At 26.3% G+C, this 26,784-nt stretch overlaps 2 protein-coding genes across 3 annotated transcripts; one reads left to right on the top strand and one right to left on the bottom strand.

The window, feature by feature from the left end:
- Window positions 1-26,423, bottom strand: LOC132928369 (serine/threonine-protein kinase N). 2 transcript variants are annotated; one of them, XM_060992981.1, is made up of 19 exons: window positions 25,878-26,423; window positions 19,223-19,649; window positions 15,940-16,052; window positions 15,670-15,865; window positions 14,026-14,180; window positions 8,949-9,208; window positions 8,743-8,888; window positions 8,591-8,678; window positions 8,169-8,334; window positions 6,362-6,584; window positions 6,041-6,303; window positions 5,782-5,952; window positions 3,236-3,436; window positions 2,969-3,148; window positions 2,749-2,900; window positions 2,464-2,683; window positions 2,277-2,384; window positions 2,066-2,206; window positions 1-2,001 (listed from the first exon to the last, which is right to left on the bottom strand). In XM_060992981.1, exons 1-19 carry the CDS (start codon window positions 25,893-25,895, stop codon window positions 1,858-1,860), a joined length of 3,372 nt encoding a protein of 1,123 aa, XP_060848964.1. In that variant the 5' UTR covers window positions 25,896-26,423; the 3' UTR covers window positions 1-1,857. The 2 variants fall into 2 exon arrangements, with proteins under 2 accessions (XP_060848964.1, XP_060848965.1); XM_060992982.1 differs by lacking the exon at window positions 5,782-5,952.
- LOC132928370 (uncharacterized) lies at window positions 10,771-12,431 on the top strand. Its single transcript, XM_060992984.1, has 2 exons — window positions 10,771-11,299; window positions 11,364-12,431. Exons 1-2 carry the CDS (start codon window positions 10,904-10,906, stop codon window positions 12,183-12,185), a joined length of 1,218 nt encoding a protein of 405 aa, XP_060848967.1. The 5' UTR covers window positions 10,771-10,903; the 3' UTR covers window positions 12,186-12,431.
- Window positions 26,424-26,784: the final 361 nt, after the last annotated feature.

Below are 26,784 nucleotides of genomic sequence, written 5' to 3'. Positions count from 1 at the left end.
TTTAATAAAACAATAAAGCATTTATTTTTTATTTTTTGAATGGTTACAAATTTCGGTTTGATAAAAAATACAAAATGTCAAAAAGTTAAATACAACATTGGATTTACTCCTTAAGTACATGTAAGACATAAGTAAGTAATATTAAAAAACCAAAGGTTCTAACACAGTAATTGATGGCTGTAAATCACAAACACAATAAACCTGGCAAAAAAACTGAATCAACGAAAAAAAATTTCAATGGTCTAGAATGAAAAGCTGTTGAAGATATTTCAAGTATGTACTGTAAACCATCTTAACTTTTTAAATTTTAATTTATGAAAAAAAAACATAACTTACAAATTTTGTCAGATATGGCTCTAATTATATATTGATATCAAATATCTGATAAACTACCATGATTTAAACACATCATTAAGTTAATAAAATAATTAATACTAACACATCCAAATCCAACCCCTTTTAATGGTAAATTATAATGCCCACTAAAAATATTCACACTTGATATTGATTAATATAAAATCTAACCAAGACATTTTTTTCAAGATAATTAAGTTTGTAGTTATCTACAGTTAAAATAAAATTATTCCTTTATATTTTATCTTGTAGTGAGCTAGAATAAGTGAGTTAAAACAAAAAAAATAAATATATTCTAGCTAATATATATAAAGTTTGGGTGTAAATACTGTAAATAACACTAAGTTATTAAAATAGTTACAACTTTACAAGCATCAAAGCATCAGTATAACAATATTTATAAAGAACTTAGCAGGCAACCACACATTTGATTACAAATTACTCGTATGTTCATTTAAGTATGAAATTAAGTTTTCTTAACTGTTATATAATAACATTATTTCATTGAGCAAATTAAAGAATGTACCCATACAGTATTGAGAAGTATAGAAGAGTTAAAATAATGTGTGTAAACTAAAACTTATAATAAAAAGTGATATTCAATATAATATATTAATAAACATAATCATGATTATATTTTATCTATTACATAATAGCAAATTTTCTTTTTAAAATATAATATTGAAATATTTAAAGCCTTAACAATTTTAAATCAACTTTTTAAACAACAAAAATAATATACTAATCATAAGACACTAAGTGAGCATATTATTGTCAATAATAAATTGAGCTAAATAAAACAATAATTTTTAATATAAGACAAATGTGTAGCGTAGTAAACAATAATATCTACAGCTATATCAGCTAGCCAATAAAATAAGTTTTTTATAGTTTGCTATTTATTTAAAACATGCCAACAATAATCATTTCACATTTCTATTAAAATGTGTTAAATATATAAAAGTTACTTTTTTCTCTATGTTTACATACACATTGAATGCATTTTTACACAAAATTATATAGTTATTTATATATAAAATTTAACACTAAATTTATAAAAAAAACAGTTTTAAAATTTTACAACATAACTAAATATCTTACATTCTAAATAGTGGTAGTTAAAAATTAGTCGTCAAATGGTTTTTTTCTATTCAATATTGAGAGAATTTCTTTAATGAATCAATGTTTAGACTTTTCTATTTAAAAGATTTGTGTGGTAACTATTTGTGAAAGAAATTTAATCTGAGCAGCTTTGTTGTGTCAAGTTTTCCAACTTAAAATATAAATCACAATCATTTTGGAAAAATGTCCGCAAAAGAAAAAAACGGACAAATACCTAATAAATAATAATAATAATAATAATAATAATAATAATTGAAATTGCATCTAAACTACAATGATTAGCTAGATTTAGCTATTACAATTTGATCGATTATAATACAAATATAAATTAAACATGAAAAATCATTTGTTTTTCCATATATATATATATATATAACCCTGTTAAAACCAGTCAGCTGTATATGTAAAATCTTTAAATAACTGTTGCTCATCATCATTTAACAGTCTTGGATCTTTGGGTGGTGTTAGTTGTGGTTTCTCAGAAGTAAATTCTTCATCAAAGTTACTTACATCTTCGACAGAATTCTACAAAAAAATGTTTAGTTAGTTATGCAAATAAATAAGCAATTAAACAGTAAAAGATACTTACAACTGTAGGTACAAATGGTGGCTTAACTTTTCTTTGTAACAGATCATCCCAAGCAACTTGTCTGAAAAATGCCTGTTTTTTCACATCTTCTGCATCTCTTTCACTTGATCCTAATCTTCGTTCTGGATTTTTGCGCAAAAGCTAGATCAAAAATAGATTGAATAATTTTGTTAATTTCCAATAGTCATAACATATATATTAAATGACATACTCTTCGCATAATTGCAATTGCTTCCAATGACAAGAACCTAGGATACCGAACTTCATCATTCACTATAGAATCAAATACTTCTTCTTCATCATCACCTGGGAATGGTGACTAAGCATGGTAGAAAAACATAATTATTTTTAAGAATAATACCATTGATATTATGTATACCAGAATAATGAATAATTACCTCTCCAACAAGCATTTCAAATATAAGAACTCCAAGACCCCACCAATCAACACTACGTGTATATGACGTTTCAGTAAGAACTTCTGGAGCTAAAAACTCAGGTGTTCCACAAAATGTTCCAGTTCGATCACCATATCCCATACCTTCTTTACACAGTCCAAAATCAGCTATTTTTACATATCCATCAGTATCCAACAATAAGTTATCCAATTTTAAGTCACTAAAATATGAAAATACACCACATAGTAAGCGTTTTAAAAATAATTAACATTTCATCATACTAACCGATAAATTATACTATTTTCATGTAAATACTGTAATCCTAAAACAACACAAGCAGCATAAAATACGGCCCTTGGCTCTGTAAATACATCAGCATGTATGTGCATCATCAAATCACCACCAGCAGCATACTCCATTACAAAGCAAACATGAGCCTTTAATAAAAATAAGGTTTATAAAAATTAACGTTATATAAAATAAAAAAATGTTTTGGTAGTCTTACATCGGTTTGGAAGCAAGCGAATAAATTTACTAGGAATGGATGTCGAATATCATTTGCAACTTCAAATATTCTTTTTTCAGATAATAGTGATTCAACTTCATCACGGGCAATTATATCTCCTTTTTTCAGTGCTTTTATGGCAAAATATTCACTAGACTTTTTATGTTGACACAAAATTACCTAAAAATTAGGAAGTGAAATTACTAATTAAATCTAAATAATAATATTTAGTGTTATTACTTATTTATTTATAGAAGTGAAATTTACCTTTCCAAAGTGTCCTCTGCCCAGTACACTAAGCAGTCTAAAATCATCCATTGACATTTGAGAAAATTTGAAAGCACTAGATAGTGTGATTTTATTAGATTCTGCTGGTTGTACATTATTAGATGTTGTAAGATGATATGCTTTTGGTTCATTCTCTCTGTAATCGAGTACACGAGAAACAGGATGACTAAATAGTGGTGACTAAAAAAATCAAAAATGTATTATGAAAATTAATAAATTGATCAATACATTAAATATAATTTAATTTAGTATACATTTTTTGAACCAAGTATAATCATATTTAGACATGTTTATATATATACTCATATACATTTTTAAGTATAGAACATAGGGAATAATAAAATAAAGATGTAAGAATAAAATAATGCCTGGTTCAAAAAAAATTTTAAAAAATACATGTCGTTAATGAATAATGATTAATTGTAGTGTTAAGGTATACTCTATACTAAAACTTAATACTAAATAAATAAATTACATTTATCAAACTAATCATTCAGCATCATAAAATCTAAAGCAGATTATTATCTATTATATATCTCATATTAATAATATGTTCAGCATTTAAGAACTCGTGCTACATTATATATTAAAACAGCATAGTAATAAATAAATATTATTAATTTTTTATTTTCATAATTCCAAAACAGTATTTATTATAATAGTAATAATATTAAATTAAAATTAAAATTAAATCAATAACATGTATATTAAGGTAAAATGATTGATGGTAAATACAATAAGATAAAAAAAAATAACTGAACTTATTTTGACAGTTCAAAAATGGAAAAAGTAACATGTGACATCCCCCAATTCATGAAAATTATCCATATTGTTAATAATACACATTTTATACAATATATACAATATAGATCAAAAATTATGTTCATTTCAATTCATATTTAAGAGAATTTTTTACAAAAATATGGATATAATTTCATAAAATAGATATTATATTTTTTAAGATTGTTAAAATATTTTCACAGTATAGATATCCATAATTTAAAAATGTAAAATCACAATTGAAGAATACATACAATAGAACCTCTCTAATCCGTCACCTTCGGGACTAGGGGTGTGGTCGGAACGCGAATAAGATCAGAATATCAGAATATACAGAACTCTATAATTTTATATATCTACTATAAATTGGAAAATCCAAATGTATTTTTAAATTATTCATATCGATAATACTATGGTCAAATCAACCGGAATGGCGGACCAGCTGAGGGCGGCCGAGAGGGGTTCTACTGTAAATGCATATATGTATTTATCAATAAAAATAATTATTTTTTATGTGTCCCATCCCAGAAAATTTATAGAATTTTGTGAAAACTAATGAAAACATGTTACCCTAACAAACACAAATTACTAACAGTTTATCTCAGAAACTACTATAGTCGGGCCCATGAAAAAAGAACATTGACTCCAGCGTTTCCAGTTGCAAATTTGAATTAGGGATTATTAAAAAAATTTTAGATAGCCAGCGTAATGCTGCACACCATGATCATATAATAATAACACCACAAAACTGAAAACCTCTGTTTCCCCCTCCCCCCCGACAATATTTCAATAATTAAACTCTGCCCATCGGCCGCCAGCACTCACTTTTCATGAGCCGACTATAGACTAATTTCAATCAAATTCATATCAATAGATTCTTTGAAACTTGAAGGATATTTTAAACTTCATTTTTACTCTTATATGCTGCTCTAGAGTAACTCATACATGAATTTATCTTTGATCACAAAATTCAAAGAAATAAGTTTATATACATTAGAATCCGCTTAATTAGGACACATTGGGCGCAGGGAACCTATTTGTCCCCATTATCCAACCGTCTCGATTAACCAAATAACTAATAAACCAATATATTTTTTCAGGACTATGCCATTCTGTCCCACTCAAGCGGTTGTCCCCTTTATATGGTGTCCCAAATAAACGGATTCTATTGTATTGTTTAAACATTAAACTATACTCTTAGCATGCAATTTTTGGAATTTAATTGATATGATAAAATATCCATGAAAAAAAATGCATGAATTACTAAATATTATATAAACTAGTTGTAAATAAAATTATGATGCAATTTCAATGTTACGCAAAATTCCAGTTAAGCATTTTTAAACAATAGTTAATTATAGTTTTGAAAAAATAATTACTGATTATCTGACTAATATATTATAATATATAATATTATTTATTTAATCATAAGTATTTATCTATGACTCAAACTTTTTTTATTAACTTGTATGAAAATTAAAGCAATTAATAAGCAATAATTTAAGATTATTCTTCTTTAAAAGTTATACATTATACTTTTTACATAGTCAAATTATCTTTAAACTAATGTTTAACTAAATGAAAGCAAATTTTAAAAATATATGTTATCATTTAGTTTAATATATATAAATAAAAACAATACTCCAAATCAATCATGCACAAGATCAGTAAGAAATGGATGATATACCAGTTAGGCGCACGCGTGTTAGATAAGCCTAGCACAGTGGTGTAGGAAGAGTATGTACCTCGTCCTGGGGAAACTCTATAAGAGGAGACGGCTGCGGTGTTCCCAAAGTTGAACTTCCAACACTTTCTATGCTCACAGACATTGTCATTACATGTCTCCTATGAACTGGTGGTAATGTCTGTTGCTCGTCGTCATGTAAAAAGTCAAATTCCTTCAACGCATTCTGCAGCTATACATATCATACAAGTTACCCCCCTGGTGCATTGATGTTCAAAAAGCTTCATAGCTAACATTTTAAGCAAGAATGTAACACTTACCTCTTGATCTAATTGACGTGGTGGCCTTGGAGGTGGTACGGTTGGTACTGCTGGTATCCTCTTATTTGCAGCTACAACTGTTGAAGGTAGGAATGTGGGAGATCCCGTAGATATATTTCGCTGTTCGGTGATAGTAGGTGGCAATGGCGGTAGAACTGCAACCCCTAAACCTAATGGCCGAGCACCAGCCAATCCACAAGTGTTAATTGGTTCAGGTGTTTCACCAGGTGTACATTTTTCTTCAAGTCTCGTATCACCTCCATCTAAATTATGTTATCATATTTTTAATTGTACTATAAAAACTATTAAACATTTACAAACCTGTAGAGCTGTCCGAGTGTGAATGTGATCTTGAATGTTGCTGAACAGGAACTAATGGTGAATTTTGAATTGAAGGTGATGATCTTTTAAGAAGTCGACTCCAGGCAGCTATATTGATGTTCATTTGATTGGCTCTAGGGAAATTTTTAGCTTGCTGCTTAAATATCTTACGTTGTCTTCGTAGACGAGGTTGACGTGATATCATAGGATTTAAAAATTTAATCTAAAAATATAAATAAATTGTTAAATATAATTTTAGAAATCAGAATAACTATTAATGAGATATGACAACTGAATTTATATATAACTTAAAACTATATTAATAAGATGTCAAGATGTATTATCTTTGTCTTAATATAATAAGTAATATACTGAAATGTATGTTTATCAGTTCCAATTTTATTTTAACTTAAATATTGACTTGAATTGACTTATAATCAAACTTAAATATAAATACAATATCTGTGTTTTCTCATTAGAATTTTAGATTTTTTTTTTAATTTTTAAAAACCCAAGAATAAATTTATAAAATAGCTAAATTGACTTAAATAGATTAATGAGTAGGCATCATAATAAATCCAATAAGTAAAAATTATTTGTCCAAAGGACCTTACAAGGAATGGTTAATGAATGAGTATGTAAAATAAAATATACAAAACTGCTACTGAATATTTAATATATAGATAAAAATTATGTATCATATTGTCATGTGCTTCAGGTTCCATCAATCAAGTCATTAAATACAATTTATCAGTTTTGACTTTGGATATCACATTTAGATGTATGATTTAGTGATATAGATAAATATGTAATAATTACAGGTGTGGCTATATCTAAAAAGTATAGTTGTTATCAGAAAATTTGGCAGACTATTCAGTCGGTGATTTATCAGAAATTGTTCCCAAAATAATAACACTTTATTACATCCACTATCAATCACTATGGCATGGAGATGAATGATGACTGTAGATGTAAGTAGTTTAATAATAAGGTGAAATAAGTAGGAAAAAAATATTAATTAATAAGTAATTTACTGTACCAAATTATGTTATCCAATGTCTGCTATATTATTTATTTTCATTTATGATTTTTTTTTTTTCTAAATCATAACACTAAAGTCTATTATGTAATTTTAAATATAAAAAATAAAAACCATTAAGATTGTATGTTTAGCTTTATACTAATATTTTTTTTCCATAGATAATCACAGATTGATTGTAATAGAAAAATGTCCTTATTATTAAAAATTTAGTTTGTATAAAATGGGTTAATAATAATACATTTTTCTTACATTATGTTTGTATTCTATTTATTTTACGGTAAGAGTAGAATATGTATATACTATATCAGTAAAACCCAGGTTTTATATATTTACTGTCCTGGTATTTGTCCAATTATTATTTTTAAGTTGATCTTATTAAATTCTACAATGTATAAAATAATTCAATCATAATCAAACATTCAAACTCTAAATCAAACTAAAGGTTATATTACTTATTATAGTTCGGAAAAACAATCTGTTATGGCAGAAGTTCAAAATATGAAAAATATGTCCAAATTAAAATAATATTTTTTTTTTAAATAACTTATAATTTTAAGTGTTAAATTCCAAATTGCATTTAACTAAAAATAACAAAATTACTACAGTGCTTCTATTCATCTTATTATTTATAAGTTAAAATTAAACAATAATTTTTAATAAATAAAACAAAAGGTATGTAAGTTAACTCTTAAATTAATCTATACCATTATTTAAAACATGCCAAGTACTACTACATTGTAATAACTATGTATATATTCAAATTACCTCTGCAAAAAGAAGTCCTTGTGGTTCCAATTGCAAAGCCATACCATGTCGAATATCATCAATAAATTCTTCTAATCGAAGAAATTTAATGGCACACAATGATCGCCAATCTCTCCAATAAATACCAATTTCCAGCTCTCGAGATTTATCCAGGTCAATAGAAAATCTATTACCAATTTAAAACAATTTTAATTTGATTCAATTTTGAAGAAATTATAACTTAAATGCATACAATTTTTTTTATAATCAATTGTTAATGACTATTAGTAAATAGAAATATAATAGAACTATAAGAATTCAATTTTAAGATTTAAGCTACATTAAATAAAAATATTAAAATATGTAATTACTAATTAAACTATCAATTTAATAAAGATTTCTTAAATTATGAAAAATTCTCAATATATAATAACTAAAATCACCTTTGGTCCCATGCTTGTTGAGAACATGGTCTCCAGCTAGTTTGACCAACTGTTTGATTATCTAGTTTAATGACAGCCATTATTTCATCTACAAATATAAAGTGTATTAATTACAAAATAAAATATATTTATTTATTTATTTTATTGCTTACTACTAATTTCGTCTTTGATATTGTATGATTTACTAGAGCTACGCCCCGTCACCCCTTTTACAAAAGATCTCAAATCTCCAGGATTGTCTTTTTCTCGTCTTGATCTACCAGGTACTTCTTCAAGTAAATCCTGACACCCCATTAACCTAAACAATTTTTTTAATAAGTAATATGTTACCATTTAGAAATTAAATTAAGATACCAACCTAACTTCAAGTTTACCAGTAACCGCAGCACACCTAGAAACAGTAGCTTTTTCTGGTATTACATTTCTTTCTGCTTTTAGGAATGGCTGTAAACTAACGTAAGCATGATTTGGAGTTGGACTAGCAGCTTGAGCGTTTTGTAATTCTCGTACTAATTGGATAGCTGTCGTTGAATTAGGTGGAAGCTCTTGGCGACGGTGTTCAAGCGATTGCCGTAAAAGATCCAATTTACAACTAGATTCTGAAAGATTGGCTTGTGCCTAATATAAAAAAAAATAATACTTTTATAAAATGAATCATTAAAATAGAATTTTTACAATAGTTTATAAATTCTTAAAAAATCATATTTACAATTTATAATTTTGTTGTTGTTATTTTTGTGTTAAATGACTTAAATGTTAGATAGGTAATTTTTTTAACTGTTATTTTTTGTAAATAAACCATTTAAAAAACATTAAATTATCAAGTTACACAATTTTATTATAAGTAAATATAACATTTTAAGGACATGACAAATAAGTATAGATTACTGTATCATTTAGTATTGTACTATAATACAAAACTAGAACTTGCTTAATGAAATTAACAACAAATAAATTGTTTTTAAACCATAATTTGATTATAAATCTAGATGTCAATAGTTTCAACTTGTTAATAGTAGATAATGAATAAATCATACACACCACACATTGTCACAACTTTTTACCAGGGAAACTGTAACCAATATGAATTATATGTAGTTTTTTAATAACAACAGAACACAATATTGTGAAGTACACTACAGATCTGATCTACTAAACCTCATAAATAATACCACCAACAATCACAGACACTATAGACTTCAAATATATTACTCATTAAATACAAATACATATAATGTAAATAAGAAGAATAAACTAATTGTCTTTATAATGAAACCTATAAATGACAATAAGAAAAAATCTAGATGTGTTACCCCTGCAATAAATGTTGATAATTTAACATATTTTATAATATACTTGATGTATTTATGGTACACTATTATATACCTATAAAATAAATATAAACATAAAATGGTTAGAATAAATAGTTTTTTAAAAACTTATTTTGTAGTTACTGCAATAGTTATATTTTACTAAGATAATTTAGCAAAATCTATTAACAAAATATATTAATGCATAGGTGCTTTTATAATCTTTTTACAATCCATATTAAACTATGAATAAACTATACGCTATTTATGTATCCATAACATAACGTCATATGATATTAAACCTTGATACTGAAGTACTGAACTAATTAATTAAATCATAATATTTATGAAGTAAAAAAAAAAAATAGTATGCTTTGTCAAGTTGTTACATTATACTATCTGGAAATAGAAACTGCATCTTTTTAGCACACTTCAGTTGGCTTAAAGCCATTACTTTTCTGGATATACTACTAACACCATTTATATAATTTTGATTATGAATGTCATATATATATTTTATTATAAATTAATATATTAAATGTACTTAAATATATCTTTTTAATTAATTTTCATCAAGGTGCACAACAAACTGGAACATTCTTAAGGATTTTTAGAAACATTTAGATTTTTAGAAGGCTCAAACATTACTTTTTTTTTTTATTTTTAATATTTACATCAATTTCACATCAATATATAGATAAATTACTATCAGATGTACAATAATTAATATTGTTAACTTATTTTAATTTGTGTTTTGGTTATGGAATGCAGTATGTGGGTGAATTTGTCATTTTTATGACCTTTGGAAAGAAATACTAGTTCCCTCTCTTTAACAACAGTAGCATGCTTTGAACAGTATGTTTGATGCAATGCCAAAACTAAAGCTCTCAGCTGAGATTAGGATACTTTTGACTCATCCAAGTGACCAGTATTTTCTACAACTTAGTTTTCGAATGTACACTTGTAATATTCTTATATAATAAATTGAATAGTGATTTATGAGATGGAGAAAAATATGAACAATGATAATAATCCTGGTTTAATGCACGATTGGTCTATACACGCACATTTAAAACTAACACAACAACCCAATAACAATCTACCACTGTCTCAACTACCATGTTATGGATTTCAACGAGGAAATATTGTGTTTACTGCTCAGCCACCTCAAAGGTCAGATTCTGGCCTAGGTAGTTCATCTCGTGGATCAGCGTGTGACTGTACTTTTAACATAGTACCTCAATGTGAAGTATGTTGTGGTATAAGAAGCCCCATGTCAGCTAGAAGAGCACAGAGTTATACAGCACATTTTTGTACCAATGTACCACCAAAAAAACATCTAGAAACTGTGGATGTATCATGTCAGACGTCCCCTTCTACTTCAACTGTCTTAACAAAGGTATTTTAGTTGTTTACTAATATTAATGTGCATTACTCATTAGTTTGTTTTTTTTTTGTTTAAGGAAAATACCAACATTTTTATAAAAAATCGTAAATATGAATTAGATAAACATAAAAAACGTCATGCCAGGACTGTACATATTGATGTTTATTGCACAGAATCTTCAGATTCAGAAAACACATTAACATCTAAATCTACAGACACATTACTTAATTTATCAGATGTCAAAATTAAATGCAAAAAGATATCAAAAAAATCTCATAAAGCTCGAAGTCAATCAACAATGTCTAATCAAAGTATGTTACAAAGAAGTCCTTGTTTATCAGCAATAAGTTCTACAAATACAATATCAGATTCTTCTTTTTATGAGTCATCTAGTTGTGGTTTATCTTCATTTATGGATTCAACTACCTTAGAAAATAGTAGCTTAACTAGTTTTGGATCAGAAAATATACAAAATAAGTACAAATCAAAAAATTATGATGATACAACAAGCAGTAGTTCAGATGATGAATGCTCCGAAACTGCATGGAGTTTCAATAGCATTGGTTCTCAAAAAAATCAAACTCTAGCAAGACGTCCATGGTCTAAAGTAAAAAATATAAATGACGATATGGGCAGCTTTAGTGACTGTTCACAATCACCCATGTATAGGCAGCCATCAAATTCTACATGTGTTATGACTCAAGTTGCTAAAATGGCATCAAAGTTTGGCCCTATGCGATCACCTGTAAAACAAGATCATCATGTTGGACCTTCCAAGAATCCAGATTGTTCATGTTTTAACTGTCGCAGGTATTATAATACCAGGCATAGATCATATTCCATTGGTAGTGAAGCTAGTCAATCAGAGATATTGACATTGTTTAGAAAATGTCTATAATTTATTAATATAAAGGCATATTATATAATTTAAACACTATATAAAATGTACTATTTTATAAGATATTTTGCATGATGTAATTTATTTAATTTTAAGATAACAAAAACAAAAAAAAATGTAAAAATATTGGATTCAATCCAAATAAACAAATAGAAGCAATTACATATTAATCTGAAAAGCAACCAAGGTTATATTTTAATTTCTTTTTTACAGCCAAAAATTTTAATCCAGAAATATATTTAGATGTATTTAATGAATAATTATTTTAAATTATTATTAAAAAAAATGTATATTAAATCATTAAAAACAAACTAAATACTTATTGATATTAATGAAATAATAATATAAGCTAAAAATTATATATATATTTAAAATAGAGATTTATAAATATTTTGCATTTAAATATTATTAAGATATAAAAACACTTTTAACAGTCATTAGTACTTGTATTTTTATAAATATTAATAAGTAACTACACATTAAAAAATAAAATATATCTTATATGTATACAGTTTGAATTAATCAATTTATTTATACAAATTGATTATACTAAGTATAGTTGGTGTATAAATAATTAACACCAAAATCTTGTTTGGCAATCAGTGGACCATTTTATATAAAAAATTGTGAACCGTTGACAAGTTATAAAAAAATAAAATGACTAATATCATCTATTTATTTGTTTTACTAACACAATTATTTATCAAATAAGTTATATTAATAGTTTATGTTAAATATTTAAAACAAATTCTATATTCTAATAATATAATATTGTGTTGGTCAAACAACAGTTAAAAATTAAACAGAAATAAATATTTATCTGCTTTTATTATTATTATTATTATTATTAGTGTTTATTTGTTATGCACTGACTAATAGCATACATACAATACATTATAATCATCATAAATTAGATTGTATGAATTAAACACACTTCAATAATTAATTTAATTAATTCAGTCATGTTAGGATGATAAATAAATAATAATTATTATTCAGAAATATAGTAACTACTTTCAATAGTACTTATCTGAATAGTTTTAATCTATTGTAAAATAAGAGTGATAATCAGAAATGAATTTTAGAATTCTACCTAGTACACAAATAATAAAGAATTACATTGATAATTAATGTTGTACGCAGTGAGGGGGGTGTCAGAGAGATATGACACCCCCCTTAAAAAAATTCTACATACGCCACTGTTGGTAGTTATAAGTTATATATGTTTGTAGTCAACTTAAAGACAAATATTTTGATAATAAACTCAATGCTAATTATAATTTATACCAGAAAAATAGTAAGAGGATATTATACCTGGATACGATATTCTGTTTTAGTACAAATATATAATATCAAGCATTTGTACTCAGCAGTTCCCATGTTGTGAATTAGCTCAATGTTAGAGTGAATCAAACTTTAAAGTAAGTAAACTATCTGTGTTTGTTATAGGTTTTATACAATATTTAAATTCTAAAATAAATTATTATAAGATATAAAATATTACTATTTAAAAATAATCACTTGACAATTAAAATATTGTAACCCCCCTACCATAAAATATAGATAATCTACTTACCTTAAAATTTGATAATAGGTAAATTCACTACATTAAAGATTACTTTACAAAATTTGAAATGCTAAACACAAATGTGCTATGTTATCCTATTAAGTAGATAAATCAAGCTTTTATATAATTTAAATATTTTGAAACAGTAATTACATACATGAATGCAGGTTTATGTAAAGTTGTTCATCAATTAATTGTAACAATATTAAGTATAAATTATTTAATTTTTTTTTGATATATTGAAGATTTATTTATAATTTGAAAAATACTTACTTCTTGAAGAGGTTTTTTTTCTGCAATTTTAGAACTTTGTAATGTTCTAATAACATTTTTGGCACCTTCTACAACCGCTGCTTCAATTCTTAATCTATGTCGTAGCTCTGCTATACGTTCTTCTAATGGAGTTTCTAAATGTGATTCAGACTTTTCTAAAATCAAAATACAAGACATTATATAACTTACAAAATATTTTGATTATTGTATGATAGCTCTTTATTAACTTATTACAAAGCTCCTCTTCAGATATCTTACAGTGATTAAAATAAATAATCTAACTAAAACATTATTTTTTTATAATCAATTGAAGTTCAAATGTTAATGACAAAATTATAAAAAATTTCAAATTATTTTTTGGTTAATTTAACTATTAATCTAACTATTATTAAAATTTTCAATTTTAATACAAAAGGATTGAAAAATTAGTACAGATCTAATGAAGAATTTGGACATTTAAATTGAAAGTAATAATTTTAGTTATTTTATTGATGCAAAAAATATTATTTGTAAGCACTAAACTTTTGCAGCCATATATATTAATATTTATACTATTTTAAACTTTTTTATAACACAACACAATCTTTACAGATCTTTTTGGAAATAACTGATAATAGTCATTAATAGTTATATTTTTATTACTGTATTGAATAATATTAAAACATATACGATTTGTTTATGGCAAAGAATAGTTAAGCCTAGGTACATCACATTATCAATGAAAAAATTAATTACTAATAGCAATATTAATATAGTATATTCTGTTTAATGGGGACAATGGCTTAATTGGTATAAATAAGCTAAATCCCAAACAAATGTATTCATTACATTAAATATCAGTTTATAAGGACTGTCGTATAATGGGGACAGATAGATCACTGCCCAATGTGTCCCAATTAAGAGGATTTGACTGTATACAATAAAATATCCTTAAAAATATAGGCCAACTAAAAATGGTTTTTTTTATATGCAAATATAGAATGACTCATGATTGAATTCAAATTTAATATATCTATTACAGCAAACTACTCAATGGCAATGTATTTATTATACATACAGGCTTCCAGATTTTTTCAAAACTCATTTCAAACATTTCAGAACAAATTTTTCAACATAACTATCATTTTAATAAATTATTAAATAAATAAAAACTATTTTGTAAAATAAAAATACATATGAATTTTTTTGAGTTTTAAAACTTCTATGATTTAGAAAATTATATTTATTGTATTAATAAAATCTGAAATTAAATATTAGTATGATAATTGAATGTGCTTATTTTTTTTAAATAACTATAATTCAAATATCAATAAATTTCAAAACTACATAAATAAATATTATTGAATTTGTTAAGAACATAACTTGAAAATAACTTTTTTTTCAATTTACTTTACTAACAAACAAACATTTTATTTTAAAATTTAAAAAAAAACAATTTTCTAGTTGATTACAATTAAATGATATTTTTAATCAGTTTTAGGATTTATTTTTTTTTTTAAATAAATTAATTTGTATGTATTTAAAAGAACATATTTTCTTGAATAATTTATAAAGACCCCATTACAATACTTCATAATTATACAATTTGTACACAATTTTCTTAAAAATATGTACCATTTTTATGATAATTATAATTTTTCTAACCATGTTTGTTTTCACTATTAGATTTCAGTTCTTCTTTTTGTTGTTTAGTCTGCTTTCCTTTCAAAATAGCCATTCTTAAGTATTCAATTTTTAATTTAGAGTCTGATAACATTTGTTGGGCATCGGCTAATAACTTTTTATCTCGTGAATGGCCATTACTTAGACTTTGAATCATATTTTCAGCTCCTTGTTTGACCTGAAAAAAAATACAAAATCCAATTGGCTATTGCACAAATAATTTTAATTAAGTAATTGGTTTAAACAATTTACCTTTAATTCTATATTAAGTTGCTTTTCTAGTTGTACTAATCTGAGGTCACTTACAAAACTAGATTCTTGGACTTGGTTAGGCGATTGACCAACAAACTGCATAGGCATAGAACCTAAAAAAAAATTATATTTAACTAAATAAATTAAACAAAATTAAATTATAAAAACCCAATTTCTAAGTATTTTTTATAGTTTTACTAATAACAAAAAAACAGTCAAGTGTCAACTAGTAACTCATATACTCATTACATACAATTTTAATGTATGTTTGTCATATGTATAACTCAACATGCGCATGTAATAAACTAATAACGAGTATTTTTAAGGAAATTTTTCAATGGAAATAATTACTTTCATGACATATTTTTCATACATTTTGTACTATATACCTAAATGTTTTATTTTATTTGAACTAAAACCAACTATTAACAATAGATATAAGGTATTCAATTAATGGAGAACATTATAGTTATATTTTTTGAGTGCTCAAAAATGATACTTGGAGTCATAAATAAACTGAAAAAATGTAAGTTTCTTTAGGATACCATTGTATCCTGTATTTTAATTGCAGTATACTAGATAATTTGGTGAATACGTTATTTTGATGATGCATAAAAACATTAATAACAACTTGTCTAAATTCTCAGAACACAATTAATTTATGAAACAAATTTATCTACAACAGTTTGGTGATCTTTAGTACCTTCCGCCCTCACATTCATTTAAATCTTACTGTATCATGTCTATTGATCAAAATGTGTATACATTTTGAACAAATAAAGATTAAGAGTACCACTCAGAAAATAATTACTGTTTACTTTAATAATTACTAATTTCATAGAATTACTTGCTTGCAATATTAATATAATTTAATGCTTCTATTTTTTAATTTTATAATTTGGATACTAAAATAATTTTGAAATATGCAAAACTTAAATTTTAAAAACATATAAGTTACTTGTACACATAAACAAAAATTGGTAAGAGAAAACCAAGACATTACAACAATGCAAAATAATATTATAGGTAGATTTTATTTTCTCATAAACTAATTATATAACTTTATTTGTAAAAGTTCAGAAAAATAACAATAGGTAATTAGATTTTAACCAGTATAAAAATATAAAATGAAAAGACAAATATGCCATAATTAATTAGATGAAAATAATAGACAAATATTTAGATCATTATACTAAATTAAAAATTTAAAGCCACATTATGTTTAAACAAATAACAACTAAAAGTTATGAATTTATTATATTAATTAAACAATTAGTAATTTCATATAAGATCAAGTTACAAGGAGCAACTTATGAGTTATGACATCCATTTAAACAAAATTATAATAATCATATTATTAAATTTAATATATATAATTTAAAATTACCTAGTTTTACAAATACTGATTTTATATACAAGGAATTTAATATATTCAATTTTGATAAACTGCTTAACAAATGTACCTAATTTGTTACTTTTTTTTAAATATAAAAATATTCACCAATGTATAATCTTAATTGTAACACGCCTTTAAACAAAATATTAATGTAATTGTAATACCTTAAATTAAGCATTTTGGTGTCAACCATTTCCTAAATTAAGCAATGATTTGAAGAAATCTAAACATAATTATAAATCACTATACAAATTTAACTGTTTGAATATTATATACTGAGAATAATTCAATTACTGATCTGTTAACCTGTCTATTATTTCATTATATATATCAATATAAAGGTATTAAATGGCATAGCACTTCTGTCTGTATCTTAGGCTTAATTTAATTACAATTATAAAAACAATATTTGTGTATTTATTTTTAATTTTTGGTATTTTTCTGCTTCTAATAAAGTTGTAACAACCATAGAAGAATTGTTTAACCAGCATTCACGTATTTACCGGATTAAATTAATATTTAATTTAAGAACTCAACACCTTCAATACAATTATATAAGTAGTTGCTTATGTGTGCACATTTTTTTATATAGTTGTAATTTGTAGTTGTCTCTTGTTTGTTTAAAAATTTAATTATTATAATAACACATTAAAAAGCACTATAAAATATCTTTGTGTATAAATATTATGTTTTAATATACATTTTTATAATAAATAAATGAAAAACTATTTAACTCATTACTTTCATAATGACACTTACATTTACTAATCATGTTTGCACAATACATTTTATGATTTTTGTTTTAAATAATGATTCATATATAGGTTCCTGTTTTTAACATAAAAAAAGTTGTATTTAAATTTAAAAAGTACCTACTAATTTGTTGATTGAAAGATGTTAAGAAATTATTGATCAAGACAACTCTAATTTTTTTTATTGATTAGATTTTTTTTTATTAGATATTACTTATTGTATTATACTACACTTTAGGCTCAAATAATAATTATTATTTTAACAAAAGTTGCAACTGTTAAAAAAAAATATTTTACTAATTTAATTATGTAAATGAATATCACAAAATATACTAATGTAGCTAAAAACAGAAAAATGTAATTTTTTACTTTTATAACAAGACATCATAAGCTCTAAAACCACACTAAAAACATTAATAGTTGATTTGTAAACATGTATTAATGATTTATCTATATTATATTCCATAATTATGACATAGGACCACAAGTCATTTTGAATTAGTATTAGTATTTAAATATATTTAAGAGTATGTAATGAAGTAATAACTGTCATAGTCAGGTGCGAACGCGGGGGGGTTAACCCCCCCCCCCCCAACGAAATAAAATTTCAAAAAAATTTAAAAAAATTATTAGTTATTAAAAAGTTTCCCTTCTCCTGTGGTTTGTAAATCAATGTATACAGTAAAATTACCATTAAAATGTATGATAAGTATGACAGTATGTTATAATTTATTAATAACTGATCGACATCGGTGGCTGCCAATTCGATGATGTACGTAATGTAGACAGACGGCGAGTGTAATTACTGTCTACGGGAAATTTTGCAATGACCTGTCTTATCTAGAATCTAGTCTTTTTCTTGTCTTCGAAGATCGAAAACATATCTTCTGCGCAACAAGACTGGTGAGGAGCGAATAAGAAGAAAATTTTTTATTGATAAATTAAAAAAAAAAAAAAAATGAATACCTACTTTAAATTTTTTCAAAACCCCCCGAAATTTTTTCCTGCGTTCGCCCCGGGTCATAGTACTTTAGTAAACAATAAACTTTGAAGAATAATTTGCTTTATGACTTGGATTTTAATTTTGCAAAAAGTTTTGATGACATATTAATACATATTTTAAATTTTTAGTTACTTGAAATTGGTCGATCCGCCGATCCATTGATTCCAGATGTCTTGTGAACTCCAGAAGAAAACAAATTATTTGAAGCACCAGAACATGATTGTTGTCCTGTTGCTCCATGGCTGAGTATGATATGGGATTCAAGTTCTTGCAATTCTACCTGCAGTTCAGCAAGCTTAGTATTGGATTTTTTTACAATATCTGTAACATCTGACAATGACTTTCGGTCCGTAACAACTTCACGCAATTTTTCAGCTCCTTCTTTGATTTTAAGCTCTCGTCGAATCTCACGTCTAATGGTTTCTTTCAGCTCGTCTAATCGGGCAGGAGTTAAGGCATCAATGACAGATGAATCGTGTCCTATACCATCAGTGTTTGTTGTTACCAGACCATACTTAAAACCCAATTCATATAAAACAGGATTGTATATATATTCACCCTGAAACAATACAAATTATTTATTACAATTTCAGTTTTAAAAATATTTTGTATTATATAAATTATATTATATATTAAATATATAATTAATCATAAAAATAATGTGAATTGTTTAATATTTGCTTCCATTAATTTAAAGTGATTTTACAAAAGAACGACATAATTTCAATAAAGTAAGAAGATACTAAGTTTTTAATAAAAATTATTGGCAGAATGTGATAAATTATTATCCATAACGATATAATATATTTAATATAATTATGGTAATTAATGTAAAAATGATCTATACAATTTAGGTAAAATCAATAGGTATTATCCAAATTGATTATACTGAAGCAATTAAAAAAAATAAACTACCAGATTATTTCAAACAAAATTAATTATTTGTGGAAAAATTAATCTGAATGATACTTTGAAGAAGTAATTTTTATTTTCTCTAATGTTGGGGAAATAGGTGGAAATCGAGGTGGAAATTATTTTTTTTAAATAATTATTTATTGTATTGAAAATAAAAATATAATGCTATAGATTATTAAGGTCATGCAGATACCTACATGACTACATATGTTCCTAATGACATTGAACATTTTATTTTTAGATAACAATTTAAAATATTTAACTATTAACTCTCTGAAGTTTGTTTTTGTTTTTCATATTAAATTATTATGTTTAATTAAAATTATCCAAATCTTCAATGTTATATTAACTAATATTAAAAATCAAAACATAACATAACTCATGATAATGAATATACCTACTTTAGTTTATTTATAAAAAATTTTCAAATTAAATTAGAAAAAACCATTCCATAGACTATATCTAAAACCATAATATTGTCATAAGTAAATAAACAATAATAACAATTTAATTTTATAATTTGTTATATATATTTTTTAAAGTAAAGAAATTATTTTAGTCTATAATCCTTCCATCATTTAACTAGTGAAATCAATAAAATAATCAATTAAATAAATTAACATTAGAAATATATAATTTGGTTTTAGTTGTCTTTTCGTTCTATTAAATTACAAAGTGGTTACATTAATCAGAAATCACTGTAGTAATATATCAATAAGAAAATAATTAGGTAGAGTATTATAGGTTATACATTAATACCCACTTAAATAGATAGATACAAATAAGGTCAGCCAAAATATATGTCATTTTTGTTTATTACAAACTATTAAACTATTAAAAGTTTTTGACAGTATTTTTTTTATACCTAACCATTGGTTTTTAAAAACTTATTTTCACTATTTACCTATCCTCTATTAAAATAATTCTTTATGGTAAGCCACAGATATCGTAGTTATTATTACTTGTTTAGGGGAATGGTGTAATAACATTTAAGTAGGTTAATACTGATAAATAATTAAATATTTGATGTGTATGTCATAAGAACAATGTAATAAAATAATATATTTGTATAGTATTATGTTGGTATATTTAAAAAAATAATATAATTGTATAAAGTTACATGTTACATATCATGTCATACAGTTATGTAATTGGCTATTACAATTAGTAGTAATCCATTATGTTGGTCAACTTTGGGAACAAATTTATATTTTAAATATTTTTATTAGTAATTTTCAAATATGACAATTTGTAACAGATAAAATACTAAAACCTACTATATATTTTTTTTTTTTAATTTAGGTACCTAAAGCACCTATTATAATGAGATAAACCACTTCAAACATTAAATGATTAATAGATAGAAAAGAAAATAAGTTAACATTTTAAACTAAAATTTAATAATAGGTACCTAAATAAAATAATATGTATATTAACTATATATAAATTCAAATATATGTACATGACCAGCATTTTATACTTATAAAAATAAATACTATTATACCTAAGTACAAAAACGTATAAATTATACCTTATCAGAAAAGTATTAAATCATGTATACGTTATGATTTATTATAAGTAACTACCTTCAAATTCTCAATTAAGTATACAATCCATAATAAATAAGTAACATCTTATTAAAAATTTTAATTTTGTTTAAATTTCCTAATTCATACTTTTTGTTAATTATATTTTTTAGATGTTAATAGTATACAGTTTCAGATTTCAAAATAAACCTATAATAGGTACTTATTATTTTATATTAATGCATTTTGTAATAACTTATAATTTCAACCCATACCTAACAATTTATATTATTATTTAAAGTATATATCAGTTGAACATACATAGAACAATTATAATTTAGGCAATTTTGCAATATAAATAATAATTTTTATATCAGAGGATCAAACAACAAGTATTATAATATTACCGAGAATATTACATAATAAACTTACTACCTACTAAGTAATATTTACTTATAGATAATATTAAGTACAACCTAAAATATAAACATACAACTATAATCACATAATATATATATATATATATATATGTGTGTATGTGTGTGTGTGTGTGTGGCTCAATACTAAAATATTCCAAATTTAAATTCAAAAATTAAAACTATTCAAGAAACTTAGCTATAAATAAAATACTTATGTATCTTATCCACCCTAATACTGATAACAATATAAATATGTACAATATAGAATATATAAAGTGTGTACCTTAACTGAAAATAAACAAATGTTTAATGATGAATATTTTGTTCTAATATTATAAAATCATTACATGATTCAGAGCCCACTATCATTAAATGAACATAAACACACTCTATTATCCTAATGGACTTTGATCCATGTACTATAACTTTAAATTATTATCCCAAAATAAATCACAAGATCTAATAACCTAGAATAGGTATAAAATAATATATCACTCAATAACACAAAATGTCCAAATCTAAATCAAATTCTAAATATCTCTTGTAAACATTAATGTCAGTTATCTTTCTTTTAAAATTATGGTATTCTAATTTTTTTTTTTACAAACAGATAAGTACTTATCTTGCTTAAGAGGACGTCTCACCCACATGTGTTGTCTCCGTCTTATACACGTACGATATGGTAAATTTTCATTTACCAGTTTCAATAATGTGCTTTTAGTTTTAATATTAGTGAATTAATCTAATATCAAACTATTAAGCAAGAACATTATCTGGGTTCTCTCGTTGGTTTTTTTACGATACTTTAATTTTAGGTGAGTTATGAGTATGAAATTATTAAATATTTTAAAATGCTCATAATTCACTTAAAAATTAAAATATTGTAACGAGAGAACACAGATAATGTTCTTGCCTAAAAGTTTGATAATAGGTGAATTCACTAATATTAAAACTAAAAGCACACTATTGAAACTGGTGAACGAAAATTGACCATGTCGTACATGTGTAAGACGGAGACAACACATGCGGGTAAGACGTCCTCTTAAGAGCTGTAGCCTATAGGTATATCCTAGTTTATACATTATACTACTTTCCCAAAAATCAATAGGATAAAACTTAATCTAGTCAAGTAGGTACACAAAAAACAGAAAACTAAGTTACGTTTATATTATCCCTGAAAAAGGACTTGCTACCAATAAAATAATTTTTGAAAGGACAAATCTCTTTGAAATGCCACCAGCTCATTGAACATCAATACAGTGCTATCTTTTGCTTAACTTGCGAGTTCACCCTCAAAAATTTGAGAATGAGTCAGTAAGCACAAACCAAGCTCGCAAGTTGCCAAGCACATACACAAAAAATATTTTAAGAGAGAAAGGCTTTAAGGTTGTATATTTTCAAACATATATAACAAAAAGTTACTTACTATTGTACTCAACATCTTTCATAAATTTAATTTATATTCTTATGTGTATACATTCAGTACTTTCATTCCTATATTACCAAGATAAATCATTCAATCAATAATTCAAGACAACAGTCCTGAAATATTTCATATATTTTATAAAAAAAAATAGAATAGGATATGTCATACATTATATGGTATATTTGCTAAGTTCATGAAAATATGACTTTGAAAAAGCTCTAAACATTTGGAGTAGAGTTTCAACATAAACATTAGTTTACCTATATTCTAATTATAGGCTATAATTCTAATTTATATATTGTTACAGTTAGCAATATCTAAATTAGTAATCAATTCAATAAATTAATTTACAACATAATAACAGTTTTCAGATTAGGTAGGTATATATATATCATATATTAGCTTTTGAAAGACCAAATGTAAATAAATTAAGTACTGTGTAGTAATTTTGATAAGAATAAAATATTTAATTATAAAAAACGCACAAATTTAAATGTTTAAAGACATAATGTACACTTGAACACGAGTGGCCCCACATGGAGGACAAGTGGGTGCCTATTAAATCTCTATGGGCACAATTATTGACTTAAGTATTCAGAAAAATATACATAGGTATCTTTCAAAATACATAAAGTAGATGGTACCTATACAAATTGAGGAAAGAACAAGAAAGAATTATGCTTGAAATTATGTTATTTTCCAAAGAAAATATTCAAAGCTTAAATATATTAGTATTTAAAGCAAACATGTTTAAAAACCTACCTTATTAGTTATTAACTATACCTAAGTTTATTGACTTATTTAAGATTTTTAAAAAATAATATTACTAGAATATAGCGTTATTCTAATGTAATATCGGCTAACATTCTACTGTGTTAGTTTTATAATATATAGTTTAGGATTAAGTACTTTTGTTATATATTAACTAAGTACCAAATAATCAGGTGATGGAGCGTCAAATTTGGCACACTTAAAGAATAAAAAATAAAAAATATTCATAATATTATATTATAATTTAGACGGCAGCAAATAGCTTAATCCGCCACTGCTAAGTACAGGCAAATTTAGTAAAATTATTCACTAATACCCAGGTAACTCTTATACATTTGAATATACTTTTAAATATAATAAGAGTAAAAATTGAAATTATTCAAATATCAGTACATATATTGCAATTCTACACATAACTCTATTAACCTTGATTAACTAGCATCTAAATAGTACTTAACAGAGAGTAAGGCTGGACACCAATGCAATGAAAAAAAAAACAACATGACTCACACATGCAGTGCGCTGCAGTAATGTGATCGTCCTTTTCACATTGCTTTGATGTGCACCCGACCTAAACCATATACCTAACAATTATTACTAGTGGTGCAACTAAGAGAGATCAGAAGGTGCAGTTGCAACCGGATCCAGGGGCTAGAATGCTCTAAATATGTTTTTCATAATATACCCACTGTTTTAAATTTATTTTAATGATACAAAACTAAGTAAAAACACAGTAATTGTATGAGCTTTGAGCGTGAATAATATGTTAACAATTCAATTGTCATGTATCTAATTGTATGGTGCTACCTATTTATGATTACTAACTAGAAACTTAATGTTTAATAAAAACTTAGAAGTGCTCATCTGCTCATATTTTCAAATTCTAAATTCTGTAATAGTTTCACTCAAAATAAAATATTATGATCTATCAGATATTATTATGTTGCTCACTGGTCAGTCTTCATTAAACAATGTACTTAATAGAACATAAAATAATATTAAAACGTGCATAATATAATTTCAGCAAATGAGCAAACACTCCTCTAAGATATTTGCTTAGATAAAGATAGGAAGCTCCCGGATTTAAATTTTGAAATCACATCATTGACTACTATAATGAAACCAATAAAAGGTTATCATAATAGATAAATATTGTGTATTAACGATACCAAAACTTTCGGACACAACTATCATATTGTGCTAACAGCTACTAGCCCAATACTAATTTTATGCTAAGAGAGAAGATACTACCTAAACCGACTAAATCTAATGCGGGGTGTGCCTAGACATAATAAGACAACATCAACAACAACAACAACAGGCAAAAGTAAACACGAGTGAATTATAACTATAGTATTATTTTATTAACAAACTGTGCGAGCGCTAGTGCGTCGTCACGTCGCCGCCACAGGTGCGGGCGGAAAACTCGGGACCAAAAATACCCGCTTCTCGTCGTACAACCTTGGGACGTAAAGTACCGTGCCCGAATAAATAACAATGATGTGTATCTATGCCACACAGCACACCACCAATTTAGAAGTATCGATCACTAGGGACCATTTAGGTAGCCGCCGAGCGACGACACAAGTTTCGTTTATATTCGATAGGGACGACGAATAATCAGACGATTCAGGCGGCGTTAGCGTCCGCATTCGAGGGGCAGTATTCACTGTTTGAGAGGGCATCGTCGGTGCGGTGCGGGGTGTTGGGCCACAGGTGAATGAACTTACCTGATAGTACTCGGCCATTTCAACCGCCGACCTGACGAACGCCGACAACACGGACAGCTGCTGCTCCTACGACGACGGCGCGTTCGGGCGACAACGAGCGACCATCACACCAGCCGCCAACCGGTTGGGGGGACGAACGTAAAAGCTCGACGCTCACGCACAATCACACAGACACGGAACCGCGCGACGGCGACGGATCTACGGGGACGAGCAAACAAAAACGACTACCGGCGGTGGCGGAGGAACGCGGAAAATCATTTCGTTTTGCGGCTACGGCTCCTCTAGTTGCGCGCAATCCGACGACACACGAACACCATTTTTTTTTTTCCTTCCCGTGGCACTGGTGGAGGGGAATGGGAAAACAATAATAACATACGCACGCACGCGCGACGCACACACGAAACTCGAGGACCGTTGGAATTTGATTAATGACTACTCGAATGAGCCAACTGACGACTACCGACTACTCAGTACTCGCACGGGATCGACTCGACTCTTCATCGGCGTCAGCCACGGTCCGCACTCGCTCGGGCGCCGCGCTCGGTGCTGCACAGTCGGAGCGTGAACGGAGCTGATGCGCAATCGCAGTGAGTCCCAGTGTCGCCACATCGCTCGGCTTCAATAGTCCTCGGCACGGCCGGAATAATAATAGTATTATCATTACGAGTTACGATCACAGAATAGATTAAATTTAATTTTTGTTTACGGATTTACGATCACGGACCATTGGCACGGAGGCATTAATAATTACTTATAACTTAATTATTAGCTAGTAGCTATTGAAGTACTTAATCATCGATCTACATAAAATAATATATTATATTATTATATCACGACAAATCTGTCATATAACTACTATAAAATCAAGTACAAGTATTATAGTATGCACGCCATGCCGGTGTATGTT

Source organism: Rhopalosiphum padi, chromosome 4 (assembly GCF_020882245.1).
Source record: "Rhopalosiphum padi isolate XX-2018 chromosome 4, ASM2088224v1, whole genome shotgun sequence".
In the NCBI taxonomy this organism is placed as follows: Eukaryota; Metazoa; Arthropoda; class Insecta; order Hemiptera; family Aphididae; genus Rhopalosiphum; species Rhopalosiphum padi.
The sequence above is the reverse complement of the archived record's forward strand: the minus strand, read 5'-3'. Positions and strand labels throughout refer to the sequence as shown.

Coding starts and splice junctions, on each gene's coding strand:
- LOC132928370 (XM_060992984.1), top strand. CDS start 10,904: ATGGAGAAAAATATGAACAATGATAATAATCCTGGTTTAATGCACGAT. Junction 11,300..11,363: donor CTTCAACTGTCTTAACAAAG/GTATTTTAGTTG, acceptor TTTTTGTTTAAG/GAAAATACCAACATTTTTAT.
- LOC132928369 (XM_060992981.1), bottom strand. Junction 15,866..15,939: donor AACTTAATATAGAATTAAAG/GTAAATTGTTTA, acceptor ATTTTTTTTCAG/GTCAAACAAGGAGCTGAAAA. Junction 8,889..8,948: donor ACTGGTAAACTTGAAGTTAG/GTTGGTATCTTA, acceptor AAAATTGTTTAG/GTTAATGGGGTGTCAGGATT.